This window comes from Calidris pugnax, unplaced genomic scaffold, assembly GCF_001431845.1.
Source record: "Calidris pugnax isolate Ruff unplaced genomic scaffold, ASM143184v1 scaffold11, whole genome shotgun sequence".
NCBI classification, from domain to species: Eukaryota; Metazoa; Chordata; class Aves; order Charadriiformes; family Scolopacidae; genus Calidris; species Calidris pugnax.
Window position 1 is genome coordinate 929,159 of NW_015090803.1, and position 21,575 is coordinate 950,733.

At 42.9% G+C, this 21,575-nt stretch overlaps 1 protein-coding gene across 2 annotated transcripts in view; it reads right to left on the bottom strand.

The window, feature by feature from the left end:
- The window catches only part of SH3BP5 (SH3-domain binding protein 5 (BTK-associated)), a 53,018-nt gene that overhangs the window by 9,608 nt on the left and 21,835 nt on the right, over positions 1 to 21,575 (bottom strand). For both annotated transcript variants that reach the window (XM_014937759.1, XM_014937758.1), the window contains exons 4-5: positions 8,705 to 8,869; positions 925 to 1,055 (exon numbers count right to left, since the gene is read on the bottom strand). In XM_014937759.1, coding sequence (XP_014793245.1) covers positions 925 to 1,055; positions 8,705 to 8,869 — 296 coding nt within the window. The remainder of the gene's footprint in view (positions 1 to 924; positions 1,056 to 8,704; positions 8,870 to 21,575) is intronic.

The following is a 21,575-nucleotide window of genomic DNA, read 5'->3' on the forward strand; positions in this document are numbered from 1 at the left end:
CAAGCCATGGTGCTACACTGTTTCAGCAAACACACTTGAATCCTCCTTGAGGAGTGCTAATCCTTTCTTGAATTGAGCAAACACCAATCAAAATAGATTTTTAGTTGACCAATTTCACCAAAAAGTCATTTTTAGATGGAAGGATTAAAAGCTAAATACAGCAAGCAGATTGTTCAGACAAGCTACAGTCTGGAGATATAAAGAGAACAACTGTGAAATATAAAGAGGATTAAGAATTGGTTGCAAGCAGGGCCGAAATTTTAAACACGTTCTGAGCAAAAAGCTGTTTGACTTCTCCACGACAGAGCAAAACTGCACATCAAATGCAGACACATTTATTAACGATGTTCAGTGCTTTGCTACACTTTATGAAGTGTGATTTCTTCCCCAAGAACAGCTCTCACACAGCTTTGCTACGGCAGCCTTAGGAAGTAAACAAGCCTGCTGTAGAGCGTGGTACCCTGCTGCAGTCTCGCACCTTTCAGGTTCCTGTCACTTGCTTTGGTGCTCTCCTGACTAAAAATAAGAACTAGACCGCAAACAATCCTAAGCTGCAAAATCTCTATGCACAGAGCTCTGCAGCTCTGTCAGCAGCATCTACGTGAATCCCATGAGCCTGTTTCTCAAAACACATCACCAAAGGGTTCAACACGCTGAACAAGACAAGGAAGATGCCCAGAAAATGTTTCTTATCCCACTTCGTTCACCAGTCTATCAAGCTAGGTGCTTCAAAAGACAGTCAAGAAGGACAACAAATGCAAGGACAAATACCAATTGTGCTGGAGGCTGTTACACGCAGACAGGAGCCCAAAGGGAGAGGTACAAAGGGACAACACGCTTTCACAAGTTTGAAAAACTGCCCAGAATGGGTATTTCCCCCAAACAGATTTCACCACTAAACTCGTGTCCAAACAGAAAACGTACTTTGACTTATTGATGGCTCTCTTCAGCTTCTTCTCCAGCTGTTTCATCCTTCCCATGGCGGCATTGTATTTGGCTGCAGTCTCCTTGTGAACCAACTCACTTCTTGTTTTCGTCTGTTCCGCCTCCATAACCTTCAAGAGGGTAAAAAACAGGTTGAGTGGCAAGACACAATGATCCATTTCTTACCATTTTAATTAGCAGCATCTTCATAATCTCTCCAATCAGCTCATGTCAGGAAAGTGAGGGTATAGAAAAAAATGACTTTGAATGAACCTATTGAAAAGTCTTTCCTGAAAGGAGCAGCAGTATGTCAGATTTGCAAACGCTGTGTTAATTACGAGAGAGGTGTTGCAGCTTCTTGCCTAATGGCTCTTAGGGCAGGTTCAGAAGAGCTTCTGTTTGGGGATCATCCATTTTTGAAGGCAGTGGGATGTTCAGGAGCGGAGCAGCGCTACCAGAACTCACCCAGTTATGTTTAAGAGCCTTGTTTCTATTCCCTCTTGCTTCTCTCATAGGAGTCTTTCCCAGCAGGGACCCATCAAGCTGCTCAGCGCCTGGCTGCGATCCCACCGCTCTGGGAAGGGTTGAAAACACAACCACAGGGCTGGGAGGACTGAAATGCAGTCCAGCCCGAATCACCACTCACCAGAAAACACCGTGTCCAATGACTGCCTGTTTGCAGGAGGCCCAGGAAGCTGGCTTTTCTCTTAAAAGAAGCTGACCAGCCTCAAATCATGGTGTCAACGCCAAAAACACACAGAGGTTTGAGCCCCGAGCTGACACCCCTGTCACACAAGCCTGGGTCCCAGGCCCAGCACAACAGCCCCTCTTCTCCAGGGCCAGCCAGCCGGGCTGCAGCCTCACACACAAACTAGAACATTCTTCAAACAAGCATTTCTTCAAAGCTTTACAAACAAACGCTCGCTGCTGGGGCGTTTTGCAGCAATTGGGAGTCTACAAAAACAACGGGAAAAGTAAATGTGCCTCCACGAGCTGCTCCGCTGGCATCCCATAGTCACACTTTGCCAGTAATTCTATCCAGAATACTTTTACTGTGCAAGTTTGAGATGTCAGAGGTATAAGACACAAAACTGGTTTTCTTTAATGCACCAGCAGTCAAGATCCAGACAGGGAGGTAACCTATATGTTTCAAGTAAGGAAAGTGGTGACACCTCTCCATTGGTCTGGCCATGAGGAGAAAGCAGGCAGTTTTCGGGCTCCCTCCATTGCAGCTGTGAAGGTATCCATACCAAAAAAAAAAATAAAAAATGGCAGAACTTGGATTTTCTCCAATACTAGATTTTAAAATGTCCCAGCTGTGAAATCAACTGCTCCACAACTTCAACCAAACTTGCTCCAACTGGCTCCCACCAACCAGAAGAGGCATTTGAGCTCTCACCCACAAAGCTCTCTCATTTCTTGGAAGTGCCCTAGCCCTCGGGCTGAACTCAACAGGGAAAAGAGCACAGTCAACTTCAACTTGCCTGGAGTGCTGCTCCTCTCAGGAAAAATGTCATGTTGTCCCTTCTGATGTGTGAAACTGCTACACACCAAAGCTAAACTCCATCAGCACCAACTAGAAGCTCTTGCTGCCACAAATGTTTTGCTCATCTGCTCATACCACTTCCTATTAAACAAAGAAGTTCCTACAGAACTTTAAACGACGAGGAAAAAAAGGTTTCCAAAGGCTCTTCTGTTTAGATATAAAATAATATACTCACTCCAACACTCTTCAACTATTTTATATATAAATAAGGCATCCACTTTCAAAGAAAGGTCAAAAAAAAAAAAAAAATCAAATCCTTAACAGGCTCCCTCCTGCATCCTGAAAACAAGCTGCAGCCTCTTATCTTGAACAACTGTTCAAAAGCTAAGTTGATGCAATGACTTTCCCTAGTAACATATGTCAGACAGGGCTGGTTGTAGTCTGGTGTTTTAAATTAAAATGCAGTCTCCAAAGACTGCACAGAAGCTAGTTCGCTTTCTTTGTAGTGTGGCAAGGAAACTGCAATTTAAAAACGCTGGAAGCTACAAAATAATGGAGCGGCTGGAATTTGCCAATGCTCAATTAAATGTCAATCCCTCGCATCCATTCTTGGGGCAAAATTAGCATCAATTTTGATATCTGGGATATCAAACCACATGACAAGTACTACCAGCATCAGGGTCATAAAGCAGGTTAGGTGTCCAGTACCATGTTGACTTTGCATATCTTTCATTTCAAACATCACAGAAATGCCAAACACTGCAGAACTGGGATTTGAGGGTGACAGATCATAAACGCCTCAAGATATCTGACAAAACATGGAATTTGCTGCCAGCCACATATACTCATGTGCATTATCCTTTACAGAAAGAAAAGAAAGGTTGCAGTACGACATCCTTGTGAGAAATCAGTGGTGTAAGGAAAACCATGTGCCTCCACTCCCTTGTTTTCCCATGGGCATTTGGTCATCAGGCTCACCTTACCCACCCAAGCCTGGGGAGAGGCCAGCCTGAGGAGACAGCCTGTCCCCATCCCCTGGGACAGCAGCTCAAGTGCACGCCTGAGGCTGAGGACAACACCTGGAGATTGTGAGGTATCTCTGTGGAGATCCATCACCTCCCAAGATGCATTTAAGCATTTCATTCAGACAAGAAAAAAAACGAAAGATCAGCCACTCCTCCACAAAAGCCAAAAGGGCTTTAAATAGAAAAGCTGTCCCTTAGGGCAGGTGGACAGAAACAGACTGCAAACCACGCTGCCACCCCTACATCTGAGAGGTTCAGGGTCAGACCAGCTTGGGAAGCCCCTCTCTTTTTAAAAAGGTATTAGAAGACCACCAAGGCTTGTGTGGGAAAGTACTTTTTATCAGGGTACATATTCTTCCACAAAAACACCCAGAGTGGGTGAACTTCTAGGATGCCAACACATTCACTGGACATTTCTGTACCCCACACCTGTCCTTAATTACCAGATCACCTATTCCAGGCAGAATTCATTGTCCCAGGTAGCACAGGGTACAAGATATAACTACTGGAACACAAAGCAAACAAAATAAGCCAGCACAGGTATCAATCAGTTCCTCTTCTCCCCTACCCTCTGTTTCCAACCCAGATGTCTGGGAAAGGAAGGCTGGTGTAGAGCTTATATTTTTAGTGAGTAAGTCTGTATAAAGAGCTTTGTTCCCCACAAAAGATTTGCACGATCTGAAGGCAAAGATGGACTCCACGCAAAATTTCAGTAATAACAACAGATGCAAAAGAAAAATTTATCAGTGAAATGAAGCAAATCTGACCATTTAAGCCAGAGAATTACTCTAGACAACTGTTCCTTTCTCAAAAAAATTAAATTGATGGCTCTGTTAGGGGAAGAATTAGAAATAAAAGACAATGCAAGATCAGCAAACCAGGAGGACAGAATCAACAATACAAGGGACTGCATTTAACCCCAGCATTTCCGGGGTGATGTGACAGAAATTCAGGCAGGGAAGGAGACATGGATATTTTTGTTGTTCACGAAGTCTGTTCACAGATATTTTTTTTTTTCTCCCTTTTTTTCCCAGGTATTTCTGTCTGCAAGAAGCATCTCTTCTCTCTGTATCACAAAAGTACCCACGCATTTTACACTGACAGATGGTACTTCATGGTGTAATATCAAAGGGAGCTTCACAAGCCAAATTAAACCAAGAGGGAGCATGCCTCCTCCCTCTTCACTCTCCCCTCATCCCTTCCTTTTTAAAATGTTTCATGATCAAGAGCCAAAACATTTCTTCTCCCTGCCAGAATTTATGAACTGAACACATCTCAGGAAAGACTGTAAAAGCAGAACCTTTTTAAAATTGCAGATTGCTAATTTCTAATTGCCGATGCAATTTCTCTTGAAATGCATGAAGGCTCTTCCTCTCTGCTCCAGCTTGTCTCAAACTTGAGGTAACACATCTATCAGCCCTTTCTTTTTGTACACATTTATGAATGATTTTCAGCAGGAGTATAAATGCAAAGATCTCTCTCCTTCATCACTCCAAAATTCTCCATCCTTTGGCCCTTTTTTAGCCCTGTGCTCTGCACCCCAAACTGCAGCATTGTAATTCAATAGCAGGTAGGCAACACAATTCCGCTTCTCAAAAACACGTTCTCCAAATTTTAAAGACACCCTGCAGTCACCCAAAACCTGACAAACCAATGGCTAACAGCAGACAGTACTTTTCTTCTCCAGGGACCTTAAGAGCTCGTCAAACCTGTCTACATGCAAGCTAGGTGACTACATTTCCACTGTAATCAACAGAATTTGTCTTACAATGAACTGCCCCTCTGGTCACATGAATTGTTCTCCAGTTATCATCAACTTATTGGTCAGACCTCCTTTGACTATAATGGAAGGTCAGGCAAGTAACTGGGATGTATAAAGTAACATTCTAGACACCTGAAACTGATAAACTATAAATCCCAGCATAAGCGTCGTTACACTTATCTCAGATCTGTGAAGAAAAGGACATCTAGAAGAAAACTACATTTGTGGTTTACCCAAAAATACGCATCAAGTTAAGAGTAGAAGCAGGTAAAGCCCCTGCATGACTTGCAGGATTGCATCACCGTCCTGTGCTTCACTGAGATCACCACAGGGCTCAAGCACAGACATTTCCAGGGATTAGTTGCATCTTCCCAGGCAGGCAGGCATCCAGCTCCTATTTAGGCACCCAGCTTCCTTTGGAAACACAGCTCAAACTGCAAAGTGCAAAGATTGCTGAGTGACAGCCTGTACTCCCTGTACCTATTCAAGCTGGTCCTGTCTGCTCCATGAATAAAAATATTTTCCACGTGTTATGCTTCCAGCCTACCCAGGATAAGCAAAATTTCAGATCAGTTTAATTATATGACTTTCTGTATCTGTGGCTACAAGAACCTTGTTTACAGCAACACACTAGACTGTCACATTAAAAATAGTGCTAATAGTTTTCAGTCTACGAAGAAAAAAAAGCAAAAAAAAAAGCAATTGCAACATAGAACCTTTATCTCCATTTCCTCCCAGTGAGGGTCTGCAAACAGCATTTCCCGTTTGGTAGGCTGGAACCCAAGTCTTTGCCCACATTCATTGGGTCAAGTGCAAAAGTAACCTGGCAGTATTTCCATACATGCCTGTATTTTTTTAATTAAAAAAAAAAAAAAAAATACTAAGTGTCTCATTTGTTCTCTTGCCTACCCTTTTCCTTTATGCTCTCTGTTTGCATTGTTAGTCAGCTTCCAAGCTGCTACAGGGCTCAGGGTTTGTTCCAAATTGCAGATTAATTCAATACAGCCTGCTACCTCTGCCTAAGAATAACAAATAAAAACACTTTATTCTTGCCTCACATTTCTATCAATAGAGAAACAAATTAATTAGTAGCCCACTTCTAACAGTTGGCACAGAGGTGCTTTTCTGCACTTCATTTATTGCTGTACAAGGCCCAGTGCAAGGTTATTCTCTGCCCAGTAAAATTGTCATGTATAAATACATGCAAAAAAAGCTAGCAAATCCAAACAACTGGAGTGCAAACACTTTCTCCAAGAGTGATTTTACATGTGGAAGTAAGAGGAATTTTATGTCTTAACACTCAGCCTTCCCCCACAGAAATATTCTTTTCCATTAGTAATTTCTAATGTAATTAATAGTTAATGATCTGATTTAAGAGCAACACTGTAGCAGTCAAGGAGATCTCATCCTCCAAACAGTTTTCATTCATAGCTTGGTAAGAAATGCTGATGTTTTCTGCTCCTTGAGACTGGAATTACTCTATATACCTCCCTGAACACTGAGCACTTCACTAATTGCATGCACTGAAACCAGGGAAGAATTTGCTCTGCTTCAAAAGAAGTTATAAAACTCAGTCAAGCACTTCAAACAAACTAACACTGGGTCTGCTCAGTCAGGACTTCCAACAGCATTTTCACCCTTCTTGGCTCTGGCCCTAGCCTTAAGACCTCCAGTATGGCCAACAAAAATCACAAGACAAACTTCTTTGTAACTCTTTCAAAAGCTGCTGTCCCCTGGAAAGGTGCAGATAGGTGCTTTCTGGGAATTGAGCTTACCCAGACTATTTTAAAGCACCAGGAAGAGTTGGGTAACACACTTTCCATTCAAGGAGCCATCAGCAGCTCTATACGATGCAGTCTGTGCCTAGGAGATTTTTAAACTGCATTAAATAAACCTAAGGTTCCTACTCATTCTTCAGCTGTAACCATCAGAGACATAATGGTGTGAATCAGTCCTTCGACAAGCAGATATTCTGCATTCAGTGATGATATGTACCGACACCACCAAACCCTGCCAGCAGCTGCCTTCTGCTCTAAATCATTGCATTTGCCCATCTCAGGTGTAATCCTCTCGCAGACTGTCAAGGAAGGACTAAGGGTTGTAGAAGGACACAGCAATCCCCTTGAAATATCCAAGGAAAAGAGGAATCCATTTGAACTCTCAAAATTGTTAGCGTTTCTTTCCTTGTTACGCCAGCTAGAGAGAGGCAGCTGATAACGTGGTTGCTATCACTCCCCACCACATCTCAGCAGTTTAGCAGCCAGGAGCTCTAAGCAACCCTTTAGAGGCTTCCAGTTTTCTCACCTATCTATTCTGAGAATCAAAAATTGTGTGTGCATTATCTGAACTTTCCTCATCTTGAAGAGGGATAACAACCAGGTAAAATGACAGCTGCTGGTGTCCCAGCACACACGTGCTGCAAAGGTGGAGGTCCCTCCAGGAACACACAAATCTGCAAATACCTCATGATACCAGGGACAATAACACCAACAATAGCCTGGAGTTTGTTTTCTCTTTTTAAATATATACCAGGTTTTCCATCTCTCCCCTACACACAGCCAACATCCGTTTTGTTCCTGTCTCACCATCAGGCAGCTGGTTTTTTACAATTCACTCTGAAGTAGAGGCTTTCTTGTAACTGAGAAGCTTCTGCAACCAAACAGAGCTACTGCTCTGAGGGCTGCAAGACAATACAAACACTGTGTGGCACACTGGCACATTTGGAATAGCAAGTTCAGCTTCACTGGCATATTAAGGGAACTCTTGACAGAACAAAGGTTTTTAGCTTCAATTTTTGGTTCTTTTATGTTAAAAAAAGCCAAAACTTTCTACCTGGTTTTTTTTTTCTTTAAACAGACAGGAAAAGAGAGACATGGCAAGTGACAGGAAAATTCTTCTTGACAGCTGCTAAAATGAATACCACCTTTTGTTGTTAGTGCATCTCTTCCATAGATTTAAAAAGATTTTACAAAGGAGGTAAGATCTTGTCTAAATTGGAAAGTTAATTCAGGATAGAGCAGCGTGCAAGCTTCAAATGCAACACATGTTTTTGAGTAATTCCCTATTCAAACACGTGTTTCCAAAGTGAAGTGTCTTGCTCAACTTATTCCATACTAAGAACAGGTTATAGTATAATTGGAACGTATGCCTGTTTTTCCAGAGTAAGAGTTTCCATAACACGTGTATTCTGGAAAAGCCCTCCCTGTGCAATTATTCGGGCATAACCACATGCAGATATGCCTTAATACATTGTTTATCCTTATGAGATAGATGGTAATTCACTCCACTAGCTACTGGCACAGCCAGATAGAGAACCATAGTTGTCCCAGTAGCAGCCCAAGGCCCAAATCATTTAACTTTAGGCTTTGTAATTTGCTGTAGCTTCATTTCCTACATGCCACGTATCTGAACCAATACAAAAATTTGCTTTTTCAGAAACTAAGGCTCATACACCACCGGAGAACACAGAATATGGAAAAGAAAGATGCTGGGGCAAGTTTGTATTACCCTCTGAGTAGCATGGTTGAGCATCTCCTGCCAGGCAGAGTCGAACTGACGTTTGTCATCTTCCAGTAGCCTCTGCTCAGCAAGGGAAATGGTCTCTTTTGCAGCCCGCAGCACTTCAGTGGCCCTCTGAAAATCCTGAGTCGCCCTCTGAGCTTCCAGCTGTGCCTAAAAAAAAGAGAAGCAGAGATCAGGGACAAAGGAACCCTCACAGTCATATTTAGAAGATCTATCACGTTAATCCCAGGACTTTAAAAACATCACAACAGCATCACTGTTTCCCAACCTTTTACTTGCAAGTGACACATATTTCCTCACTGGAGTAAGTACTGCTAATTCAGCAGTTTCCACCCCAACAGGTAATTTACGAAGAATTGTCTCATAGTGTTCATAGTCAAAAACCCCACAGTTGATGACCTACAAATAAGCACCTGGCTGAGAAACAAATACTTTACGATGGAGGTTTAATCACGGAGAAACAAAACAAAAGAAAACGCAATAGCAAACGTGTAGCATGTCAAGAATACATTGAGAATGGCACTCCCTGAATTTAGTCAGGGTAGATTTTTATCTGGTACACAATTAATCTTGCTGAGGAAATGTTTTGGAAGTACTACCTTGCTGTAAAGCATGAACAAGTTTTCTGAGAAGATGCCTTTTAATTCTTTGGACGTTCTTCTCCTTTGCTATATCACTGGGACACGACTGGTTCAGCAAGTCCCCAGTACACAAACCCAAAGGGAACCAAGAGAATTTGTAATGCATGTAACCACAGATAAAGGCCTTGTTATATCCTTTGGAAACTGCTTCTTTTCAGCAAAATAACACAAAGTTTGAGCTTGAAGGTCGCACTACAGGAGAACTATATGGTTCTTGCTGAGTCAGCAAAGACTTCTCCCAACAGAATTAAGACCTTCTCATCCAAGCAAGCACAGCTTCGGAGCCATATAATCAATGAGCTGTGATCTCTTTTATTCTGGACCAAAAAAAAATTCTCTATGACCCTGCATTTATCCACCACCTTCATCTCTCCTGAAGGTTTTAACTGGGCTATCACGATATCCAAATCCCACTCTGAACAATCCTCAACTAAAATGCTCACATCCCATCCTGCAGGCAGGAGCCACCTCTGTGTTTCATAGGTGAGTGTCAGCCCTCCAGGGTCCCTAATGCAGCAGCAAGCCCTTGCCTATTCAGCCCAAAAAGGGAGAGCAGCCAATAAAGCAGAAGAAACGCCAGTCATGCTGCAGGTTTCAGTGGTACCATGGTGACAGGAGTCATCACAGAGTTCATCAGCCTGCAGTGTTGCACTTTAGCACCAGTGACAAGTCTTAAGTGTTCAAAATAGGTGACTCTACGACAAATAGACAAAGAATATCTATGAAAAAATTACTGGTGTTGGCTGGGTTTTGGTCAGTTGGTGGGTTTTGGGTTCTTTTAACTATAAAAAGAGAGAATATCTCTATTTTATTATCACTGACTAGCAATTTTAACATTCAGGCTTTCAAACATGCAGCTTTCACATTGTTTTCCTTCATCACAAATTTTTAATTTCTGTATTTAGCTTCTGTGTTCATTTGCTGTCTCTTAACTGCATCAGCACTTTACTGCTCCAGAGCCCTTTTGAGGTTGACATACAAATCCCTTGTTTAGCCCAAAAGTAAAATCTTTACCTGAACTTTTCTACACTATGTATTTCATAAATTTCTATTTAAAGTAGTATTTTTGAGCTGTTTTGCACCGAACCACCCCCCTTCAAATGTAAGCTTCACATTCAATTAATTGAACATCCAGCACTGTGAAAGCAGTTTTTGTTTACACTTCAATGATTTTCTAAAAATAAACTGGAATTACTGAGTTTATACCTACGGGAAATGTAGGTATAAACCAGACAATGCTGACAGAACAAAATAATGAATAAAAACTTTACATGTCATGATACACAAAGAAGGAGTCTGAGGCTGAAACAGGGGAAAGGATTCTGTACAGAATACTAAACTGAGGAAGATGAAGTTTTATGAATAAAGGAAAGGGTGGTAGCGTGAAGAAACGTTGGTCATTTTGGAAGTGGCTAAAAATCCCTGATATGAAATGGAAAATAAGTAGAACAATAGTTTATTTCTCCAGCAAGCAGCTGGCTACACCTCCTCAACTCCAGCTGCATCAAATACCTTCACACTTGAGACATCAGTTATTTGTAAAGGTAATGGAAAAACCCCTTCCCTCCCTGCCCTATGGCGGGGGAGATGGACTCCTCCTTTAAACACAAGTCTCAAAAGGAAATAAAGCACACTAAGTTTCCCTCACAATGTCTTGAATTAGCAGCAAGCTCTTCTTACTTCCTTCCCCCTATCACACGGAGAGGTACTTCACCCCAAAGTGACCGTGGAAAAATAGCAGTTGTGTGTCAGAGGTCCTTCAGCTACTAGCTGGGAAGGGAAATCAAAGCCATGGCAATCAGCGCAGCAATTTCCTTCCGACCAAGGTCCCTGATGCACTTCCTTCTGAAGTGGCTGCTGGTGTTTTCCACAGCAGAGAAATTTATCTAACCATGCCCTTTGCTGCTTTCGGGCGGCTTCCACCACACCACTCTGCTTAAAGCCTTCACGAAGAGCCAGAGAATTAGTGTTAATTTCCATGTAGGACTGCACATCCCAAAGCAGCACAGAGCTTTGGGGTGACACTAGGGGATGAAAAGCATCCTGCTGCAAATCCATTGTCAATATGGTATCTTAGAAAGTCTAAGAAAAAAAAAACCTGGATGAAAAGCATCCTGCTGCAAATTCATTGTCAATATGGTCTCTTAGAAAGTCTAAGAAAAAAAAACCCCACAGCATTACATCTCATCACCCCAAAACACCAGCTGCCTGTTTCAAATCATAGAATCATAGAATGGTTAGGGTTGGAAGAGACCTCAAAGATCATCGAGTTCCAACCCCCCTGCCATGGGCAGGGACACCTCCTATAAATCCAGAATAAGCCTGACTAAAGAGTATTTTAATTAAGGCACTAACTAACCTAAACCTTGGTACCCACCAAGCACAGGAAAGCCATCTGAGGATGTTTAAGCAAGGCTCAACCTAAGTTTCCAACAAAGGATGTAGCAGGATGCCTCGATCTTACTCCCCAAAACATCCTCTGCTGAATTCTCCAAAAATTCACAACTTTTTTTTTTTTCTTCCAGGGAATTTGACCTATGCTAGGAAAGGGACCAAATGCAAATAAAAGTCAACAATTTTCCATGAAAATCGTTTGAGATAGGATTTTAAAAAGTGATATAAAAATGCAAGACTCCAGTAAGAGCCTGCACACCAGTACTGAGGATATTGGGAGGAGGAGCAGGACTGATTTTCATGGAAGATCCTACAAGAGGGAGGTAGGTCCCAATAACTTCCAGGCAATAAGGCTGCCAAAGCCTAGCCCCAGTGGAGGCTTCAGCTCCACGGCTGCCCCACTGCAGGAGCGGGCCTGCCCACACAAGACATAACAAACCCAGGAGAACAGATTGGCGACCCGTTCCTAGCACAGGCAGAACTGCACCAGCAAGTAACCGCTTTCGAAACTCCAGTAAAACCAGATCCCAGGGGCAACGCGAGCACGGGAGAAGTACAGTTTTCTCACCCTAACTGCATCAGCACTTGAAAGTTTCTGTTGGCAGAGATACCCGGGTCAGGGATCAACACATCTAAGCCAGCAAGAAGTCTGCAGAGCATTAGGAGCTGAGTTACTAAATCCCCACAGAAAACAGCATTTAGTGGCAGTTTGCAGCACTAGTAGCTCTTCTGATCATGCCTCTAAAGCACAATTGGCTGCACAGCAGGAAAACATTCTTTATGATAAGAAAACCAGAAGCTAAATTTACAATTCAGCTAGATTTCTGCTTGCACCTGGACCTGTAGGACATGGAGAGCTAGAGCTGTCAACAGGCAGGCCCATGACTCTGGCCACGTTCAGCTTCATGCCCCGTAAGCGTGTGGGCAAAGGGAAAACTGAGACAAAACTGTGCTTAAATACTGTCACCCAGCTGTATTTGTTGAATGCTATTCTGCACTGGCAGTTTGGAAACACTGTTTGGAACGCAAAATGCTTTTTTGGTTTAAGTAAAAGAGTTAGTCCAAATAGCAATTTAGCTTCAACACTTATCTGAAGTCAGTCTACAGTCTTTTATTTTAAGCAACTTACGGAAAGCCTGGGAAAGAAAAAAGCCAAATGCTAGGGTAAAGAATGTCATTAGAGAAACATCAACAGGTTTGTGTTTTTGCCAATGTGAAAAAGGATACTCAAACGCTTTTTAGTTAGTACAGTTACTCCATAATTAACCTTCTTTTAAAACTCCCTCCAGCACGTACGAGTTGTTCTGCACCGTCACTGACAGACCGCTCTCACGCTCTCTGCTCTCAATCCTGCAGGTCACTCAGTTTGATGGAAGAGAGAGTGGCCATGTTCTTCATGTGCTTTTAAAGCCACAGAGAACAACACCTCTATGTTCACATCTCCCTCCAACCTCCTGACACCACGTACGAACCTCTTCATTTTAGGCAGTGGCTGTTTCTCTCAAAAGACCAGAATTCAAAATTCAAATGAAGGGCTGAAAACTAGGTTATTTTGCTGTCAAGCACAAACTGGTGTTGAGTTGAGAAAGGTTTAGCCCTGGGGTAGCACGAGGGAAAACATACTAGGGATGAGGACAAAAATCTCCAAGGGAGGTTGGAGGCAAGTGGGATGCCAACTTTCTGCCTGTTGTCCATATCACTGGTGCTTGATGGAGTCTACCCGGTATCAAAGTGATCATCTCTTTAACAAAAGTCAGAAGGAGCTAGGCCAGTGAAACTGCTTATTGAAAATGAGAAAGCCTTGATGCCTTGGGAACTGGGGACCTGTGTTCCAGCTCCCACGGCCACAGTGACCAGGAGCTCATCATCATCATTGCTTTCTGCCAGGAAACTCAACTGGATGTCTTCACTGCTGCAGACCCTTCCCATATCCATGTAAAACATAAAATGGGACCCCTTGAAAAATACAATTAAGCAGCCACAGAGATCTCAGCTAAGGAGCCCTGAACCTCCCAGCCAGCTCCCAAAGACCCAGGGGTGACGTGCAAGAGCAGCAACCACAGAAGCAAATGGAGCCCTGCGATATAAAAATATGCCACCTTCTAAAATAAGCAATGATGTAAAATTAGAGAGGCTTCATAATTGCAAGCTGTTAATGTATTCCAGAAAGGAGCTCGTTTTGGGGGGATAAAAGCTGTGCCCTCGTGGGCAATCCTCTGCTTACCCTACACAGGGCCTTGCACAGAAGGGAACCACGGACAACAGCTGGATTGTGTTTCTAGCTGAAGATAGCGATGAAAACAAAGAAGCTTGGCCATGGCAAGCTACGAGAAGAAAACAAAGCCAGGCACTTTTTAAAATGCAGTAACTCTTCTGGAGTTGGCAGCAGCATACAGACAGATTGTCAGGCCGGCACAGACGCATTCGCTTGTCCACTTTCAAAGCAGAAGAAGCTGTACTCTTTAATTATGAAATACAATTTTCTGCTTAGTCCACACAGCTTTTATTGCCCCAATACCCCTTTGTAGTAAGAGCCCTTGCCTAACTGACCTAACAGAGGATTTTTTTCCCACCCCACCACACATAGCTTGAGTCTTCTGCATTAACATCAACCAAAACATATACTCCTCTTCCTCATTTCATCTAATCTCCAATTTCTGTTTTTGCCTACTGAGTTATATGCACAGTATCACTGACACCGAAACACGGTGCAACACAGCTATAGCATTCCTCTGAGGTTACCTGACATCTAATACACCCTGGTAGACACTGCCCAGCCTCTGACCTGTGAACACATGTGCAGGCAGTTAATGACCAAGCCAGGTTACCAGAAATAGATGCAGAGGGTACATTTTGTGGGGCTAAGCCTGCTACGGAACTCCTCCCCTTGGCCAGCCTCCCTCACCAGACCACAAGTGCTGATAAATTCATGAAAAGGGCATCCCTAACACAACCAGCAAATCTCCCGTTAGAAATTACAGTCAGCAAAGACCAACTATTTCAGAATATTTACAAAGCTGGCTTTGCATTTAGCCAGGTGAACCTCTCACGTCCTGTGCTGCCAAGGTCTTCATGCTCACTTCCTTTCAGCATCTCTCCCCTATTGCCAATAGATGCCACAAACAATCCCTGTTTGTAAAAATCACTGTAAGCTGGAGTGTGAAGGGAGCACACAGCTGCTGCTCGGAACAAGGCATCGGCACATGACATGCTGGCCCAAGGCCTTTGCTCTAAAATGCGCTTGTTTGTTAACGTGAAACCAATGTCTCTCCCACTCATTAATCTTTAAAACAATAGTTTAATTGCCACCAGCAAACACGTACTTGCTTACTACCAAACAGATAATGATTAACTGTGTTCCAGTCACACTCTTCAGAAGGAAGCAAATTTCAGATGTTTCCATTCTGGCCTCCTCTCATTCATTTAACAACATCCCACGGTTAATTTGCTGTGCAAAGTACAACAGGGAACATGTTTTAAAACAGGAAACTTTCCTCCATCAGTCGCCCACCAGAGTCATCGTCGTGCTGTCTGTCTTCAGGGATGGCTCCGGTGACCGCACTGCAGCATCCTGCACAAACTTCTGGGATGAGGCCAGCAGGATCACCCCTCCTTGACCAGGGCATACCTGCCTTCCCCATCACTGCAGTGGGTTCAATAATTCAGTAGCCTACAAGTTGAGGGCAATTAAGTGCATTCACAGTAACTAGCTGCTAAGTGTTACTATTTTGGATCCAGTTTTCCTCAACCTGTCTCAATGCAGCTGGCCACCAGTAACAGGAAGAGCAGCCCAGATGACAAGATGAGGGCCCATAATGCTCAACATCCTCACAACCACCTCAGTACCAGCACGGCTGCACCCCCAGCAAATCTGCGGATGATACCAAGTTAGAGGAGGTGGTTGAAAAGGCAAACAGCAGAACCTTAACCCAGAGGGACCTTGTGAAACTCGACTCAGGCCAAGAGAAACCTCATGAGGCTCAACAAGAAGAGTGGAGTCCTGCAGCTGGGGTGGAATAATCCCATCATCAGCACAGATGGGAAGATCAGCCCTGCCAAAAAGGGCCTGCACATTATGAGGGGTGTGGGGCTGAAAAAGCTCAAAAGGTGTTCTCTTGCTGTGAGTAAGGCAAGCCGTGTCCTGGGCTACATTAAGAGGGCCATGACTGGCCATCATGGGGAGTGATCACTCCTCCCAACTCCGTGCTGGTGAGGCTGCATACTGAATACTACATCCAGGCCCCCCAGTTCAAGAGGGACGTCAGCAGAGGCCTACAATGACTCCCACTAGGAAGGAGTGCTGAGGGATGTGGGCTTCTTTAGTCTAGCAAGGAGGACACTAAAGAATAACCTAATTAGCTGCCAGTTGAAACTTGAAGGGGAGCTGCAGAGATGACAGGCAAACGAATGCTTCTCAGCAGTACTGGATGATATAACATGGAGCAACAGGCACAGATAGCAGCTTGCAAGTTGAAATTGCACATTAAAAAAAAATCCTTACCAGGAGGGCAGTGCAGCCCACAGACAGGTTCCCCAAAGAGGTTCTAAATCTCCACCTCTGGAGGTTTTCAAGATTTGGCAAAGCCATGGTTGATGCAATCTAGCAACGGTGACAGTTCTGCTTTCAGCAGAAGGTTGGATCAGATGACCTCCAGAGATCCTGTACAACCAGCATTTCCATCAAATACCACCATTTTTTCTTACAGTTTCTCAAAAAACAAAGAACATAGCTGCAAAAAAATTTGCAGCGATGCTGAATGTTCTCCTAGATTCTCAGACCCACACATTTATTTTCTTGAATAATCAGAATAGTGATGCAGTTGAAGGGGTGGAGGTTTTGCTTGCCTTTTTTTTTTCCCAAAATGACCTTCCTTTTCTCTCTCCCTACAGACTACAAACTCCAAGCCAAACCAGAACTGAGAGATGGTAAAAAAACATAACCGTCTTCTTGCTACAGGCCACATACAGATGCTTATAAACTACTTCTAAAATCCAAAGCCTTGGGAATGACCTCATTTTGGCAGATCTACGAGGCTTTTTGTGAGCTATATATTAATCTGTGATGATTGTTTGCATTATTGACAGAAAACAGTCTCTCAAGAGTCTGAAACACCCTCATAATCTTTAAGCTGTTTATTGAAAAGCTGTAAAATTGTACACAGGTTATAATTTGCTTTTTCAAAAGCAGATTTGAAGATTTTTATTTGGATGAAGAACGCAAATGAGAGGGCAAGGTGAAAATAAGCCTTGTTAGAGCTTTTTGGAGCACAAACCATTTCCTCCCTACTGCATAACTAATGAAATACCCGTGGAATACAATGACCAGATGTCCCTTAGTCTCTGCTTTTGGTTAGGTGTCTTGTTCTTGTGTTGGGCTTTTTGCTCCCATCCATGCATCCACCCCTTCTCTTCCAATAGCTTGTTACAGAACTGACCTGACTCCTGGCTCTGGTAAACCTGTAGTCTATAAAAAGGGCCAAGAAATCAGAGTAGACCGACAAAGCGTGTTCTGAGAGACATTTAGCCCTGTGCTAAAGTTAGGCAATATGTGTAACTCCCTTAAGACCAGATCACAAGCCATATTCCAAGAGACAAAAAGTTCAGGGTACAACCAGCAGCTCGCTTCATTAGCTACTTCTGTTACCAGCATACAGACAGTTGGTCTCCTCAAAGACAGAACCCCACCTTCCTTCTTTAGGAGCTATGGAAGGAAATGAGAAAGAAAATATCTAAACATATAATTTCTTTAAATGCTGTTAAAACCAAACCTGGACCAGACCGAAAAATCAGCTGCCAGCACTTCTCTGTTCTCTTGTGGCTCTCATCTAGGCTGTACACTATGATCTTGTGAAACAAGGGTAAGAACACAATCGCTGAACCAATCATCACCACTGTGCACTCAGTCATTTAAAAATCTACTGGACTCCTCATTTTTAATTGATCTAGCTCTTTGCCTTACAGGAGTAGGGAGGCGATGCTCATTTGGGCACAAAGATTGTATGGGACATAACTACACCAAGCCTTTCGGCCCTTACTCATTTTTCATGAGGTTGTTGCAAGATGCTGGTCTGCTTGGAGTTACTTACACTAATTAACGAGTCTATGGCACCAGAATATGAAAAATTGTTCATCCTAATACTATCCAGACACTGCCTTCTTGGGCACTCACTGCCATCTGCTTTTTAGTTGTGCACTTGTTTGTGGCCAAAATTATAAAGCTGCTGCACTCTAGAAGATGGGATCGTAGAATATGCCCAGCTTTTTCTCTCCAAGGTAAAATATCTTATTAAGAGAGGAAAAAATATCAAGATAACTTGCATTCTTAGGGCTTAGGCAGTGACTCAGCGAGTCCAGGGTTTACAGCTGGTTTCTAGCTTTACACAGGCTCTGCATGCTCATCTGCACCTGGCAGCGGCCTCCTTCACTGAAATCAAATATAGAAGCAAGGAACAAACCCCCACAAACACACGCTGCAAGATTTACACAGACTGCCTTAATGGATTTTGCTAATTATCCAAGATAATAAACATTCAGCACATACAGATGCAACAGATACGTTCAAGAGAAACGCCAGATCGTTGTCTCACCCAATTCCCACTAAAGCAGCAAATGCTTGTCCGTAGAAGTTTCCAGAAGGTTGGGAAGGGATTGGCAGCCTTGTTCTGAAAGCACATCTTGTGCATGCACACATACCAACATGGGCAAAGACAAGGCGTGTGGGTAGGAGTTTCACCTGGGAGATGGGCTGTTCTGAACATGTTCTCCCAGTCCCCAGAAACCTCACACCCACCAGCAACTGCCCATCCTCAGTAGCAGGGACGTGCTACTTTTGAGACAGTCATGTTCCTAAGGGACCTTTTGAAGATACTTAATCTTTTGACTCGTCAAAGTTTTTCCTAGTGGAATTATACAACTCCATAGCATGTGTAAGAGGACCAAGGCTGGCCTTGCTTAAAGGAAAAAGCTGGGGGTGCTGTCCTGAACAAATGAAGGGCTAAGTCCATTCCTTGAATGCAAAAGTCTAGGTAGCAGCAGGAACAGACAAAATTTAAATTCTACTTCACAGCAATAAAATTCTTCTTCAAGAAAAAACCATTAGTACTCTTTACCAAGTGGAAAAAAAACAAACCGAACATCGGAAGCAGACACAGCAAAAAGAGATGGACATTTCTTCTACATCTTGGCAGTGAAATTTATATTCTAGCAGTTTAACTGCAAGTTTGCTGCAATTGGGAGAGATTTTTCTTATGGAAACTGAGTCAATATAGAGCTGTTCCCACACACGCTAGAGAGGAATTAGACTTCACATAATGTTTTCCAGCAAGAACAGACAAGAGCTCATAAATTCATACTGTTTTACTAGAAGTCCTAATGAAACACACCCAGAAAGCAGTAACCAACATCCGTATCAGATTTGTTTTGGCAGCAGCCTCTTGCATGAGCGTTTATAATTTCATAATAAACTCCCACCTATTTAGACCACTGCACACCATAAAGATTGGGGTGACTGAACAACATCCCCAAAGTTGCAAGACTGCCTTCAGCAGCCATCCCTGAGCAATTACCACACAAAAAACAGGTACACAGGATATCACCCTGACCTCAAATCACCCAGGCACAAATGCCAGCTACTATTTTTGACAGATGATCCTATCTGTGGCTTACAATCTCTTGAAATAGCCTTTACTAGTGGCCAGAAAAGATTGGGAAATGGTAAGAGAGAACAAAGCAAGGCAAGCTTTCCTTTACATTTTCTGTTTTTCAAATGCTGTATATTTGCCTTTTGGCAATAGCTATGGAAAGTGCTACAGCTGTGGAAAGGAACCCACAATACACATATACTGGGATTTTCCAAATTGAAGAGGGTGCAAATCTTCAGACAACAGCAAAGGAAACAGGAATTAATCTCTATTTTCACATCCCAGCACCCTTTTAGAACTGCTTACACCTTCCTGCCAGTTCCAGCACCTACCATTGCACCTGTGGCTAAGCACAGCAGCCAGATCACCTGTATCACTTCTTTTTGCCTAAATCAGCTGACATCTAACAAAACCCCCCAAACTTTCCTGCCCTAGCCCACTCTTTGCTACTCCAAAGAATGGAGGACATTTCTACACCAGCATTCCCCAGTATTTCAATGTTTCAGACCTACTTGCCCAACACTTGAGTATTTCACAACAGAAAAAAAAATAAAAATACATTCTTGAAGGGTAGGGAAAATAATTATGTCATTGCATTGTCGACAATTACTGGAGAGGAGGTGGCTTTGTATTGCTGCCATCCAGAATAGCTAAGAACTGATGGATGCTTTGTGGGGTGGGAGAAAGAAATACACAAAAAAGAGAGTAATCTTTTTAATCTCTTCTAGATAAATTCTTCAAAATGCTTAGATAAAACCAGTATTTTATTCTGCTTCTGGAAAGAAAAGCAGAAGAGGGAAGAACCTCTAATTTACAGTGGACAGCTAACAAATCTAAATAATAGAGCCCTCCAAGGCACACCTTCTATTAATGATGAGAAGACCAATTACAGTTTTTGCATCAATAGCTTATACAAACTAATCATCCATCAACAGAATAGTGCTCACATAAAATGAAAATGTAAAATGTATAAACACCAGCCCAAAATAACTAGACCTGTTCACTGAGGCTCAGAAACTACAGATAGACACAGGAGGTTTAACTTTTAGAGGGCACACATATATGCACAGAATTATCAATCCAGGTATTTCAACAACCAAGTAGCTAAAAATTAGTTCCTACTATCCAAAGGTCCCAAAACCATAGTATTTGCAGATGGTTTTGCTACAGATGCCACCTCATCTGCAGGAAATATAAGTAACAGAGCACTAAATATGAATCAGGTAAGGATTTTTTTCAGTTCATCCACGAAGTAGCAGCCAATAGTGTCCCCAAACACAGGGCACATTTTCAGCTGCTCAGGATTAAGAGGGTAGAAACCTGCCAGTCACACTGACCTACTATCCTGCATTAGCGGGGTGGATGGGAAGACAAATGCATTCAGGAACTTTCCTCCACAGATCTGATCTTTGGCTTAACTTTCCAAATCCGGCCAGGCAACATCTGTTATCTTCTCAGAAGCTTAAGGACAGCTAGTTTCAGACACTCGAATATCATACTGCTCAACCAGATGACAGAGCCAGAACACAAATCTAAGTTATTTACTTAAACTTTAAGGCTTCAGATAACAGCGCTAATACACCAGCTAGCCAAAACCCAGCTGGTTGACCCAGGTAAGTCTCCCTGAACCTCCTGCTTCCTGGGCATCATCACAACTTTGACCCGAAGGAAAAATGCAACAGAACCATAATGCAAGACTTGAAATACAGTTTTCAATACTCCATTCAAGTGGAGCAAAATGAACACACAAAGCACAAGCTCCACGTGGCAGCAATGATACAGTGAGCCATGCGTACCTGAACGCAGGGTAGGGACTCCTACACACTGCTCCCAGGATTTCCATCACAACTGTGTAAACATGACACTAGAGGCACTCCAAATTTTGAGTGCGGCGAAACATTTTCTTTACTTAACCCAAAGTGCATCCTGCTTTAGAATTAAAGTTACAAAACTCAGTGGATTCCCTGGTGGAAGTCCAGGAAGTGACTCCTCACCCTCAATAATAAAATTACTGATGTCAGATATCCTTGGTTGGCTTATTTCCTCTTCAGACGGTGCCTGCCTCCACAGTCAGCCCCGTACCATGTCAAAAGGGAGATGAATATATACTGAGAATGCCCCTTGGGATCACAGCAACGGGAACTCCACATTTCACAAGAGGACTGATGTCACATCGACATG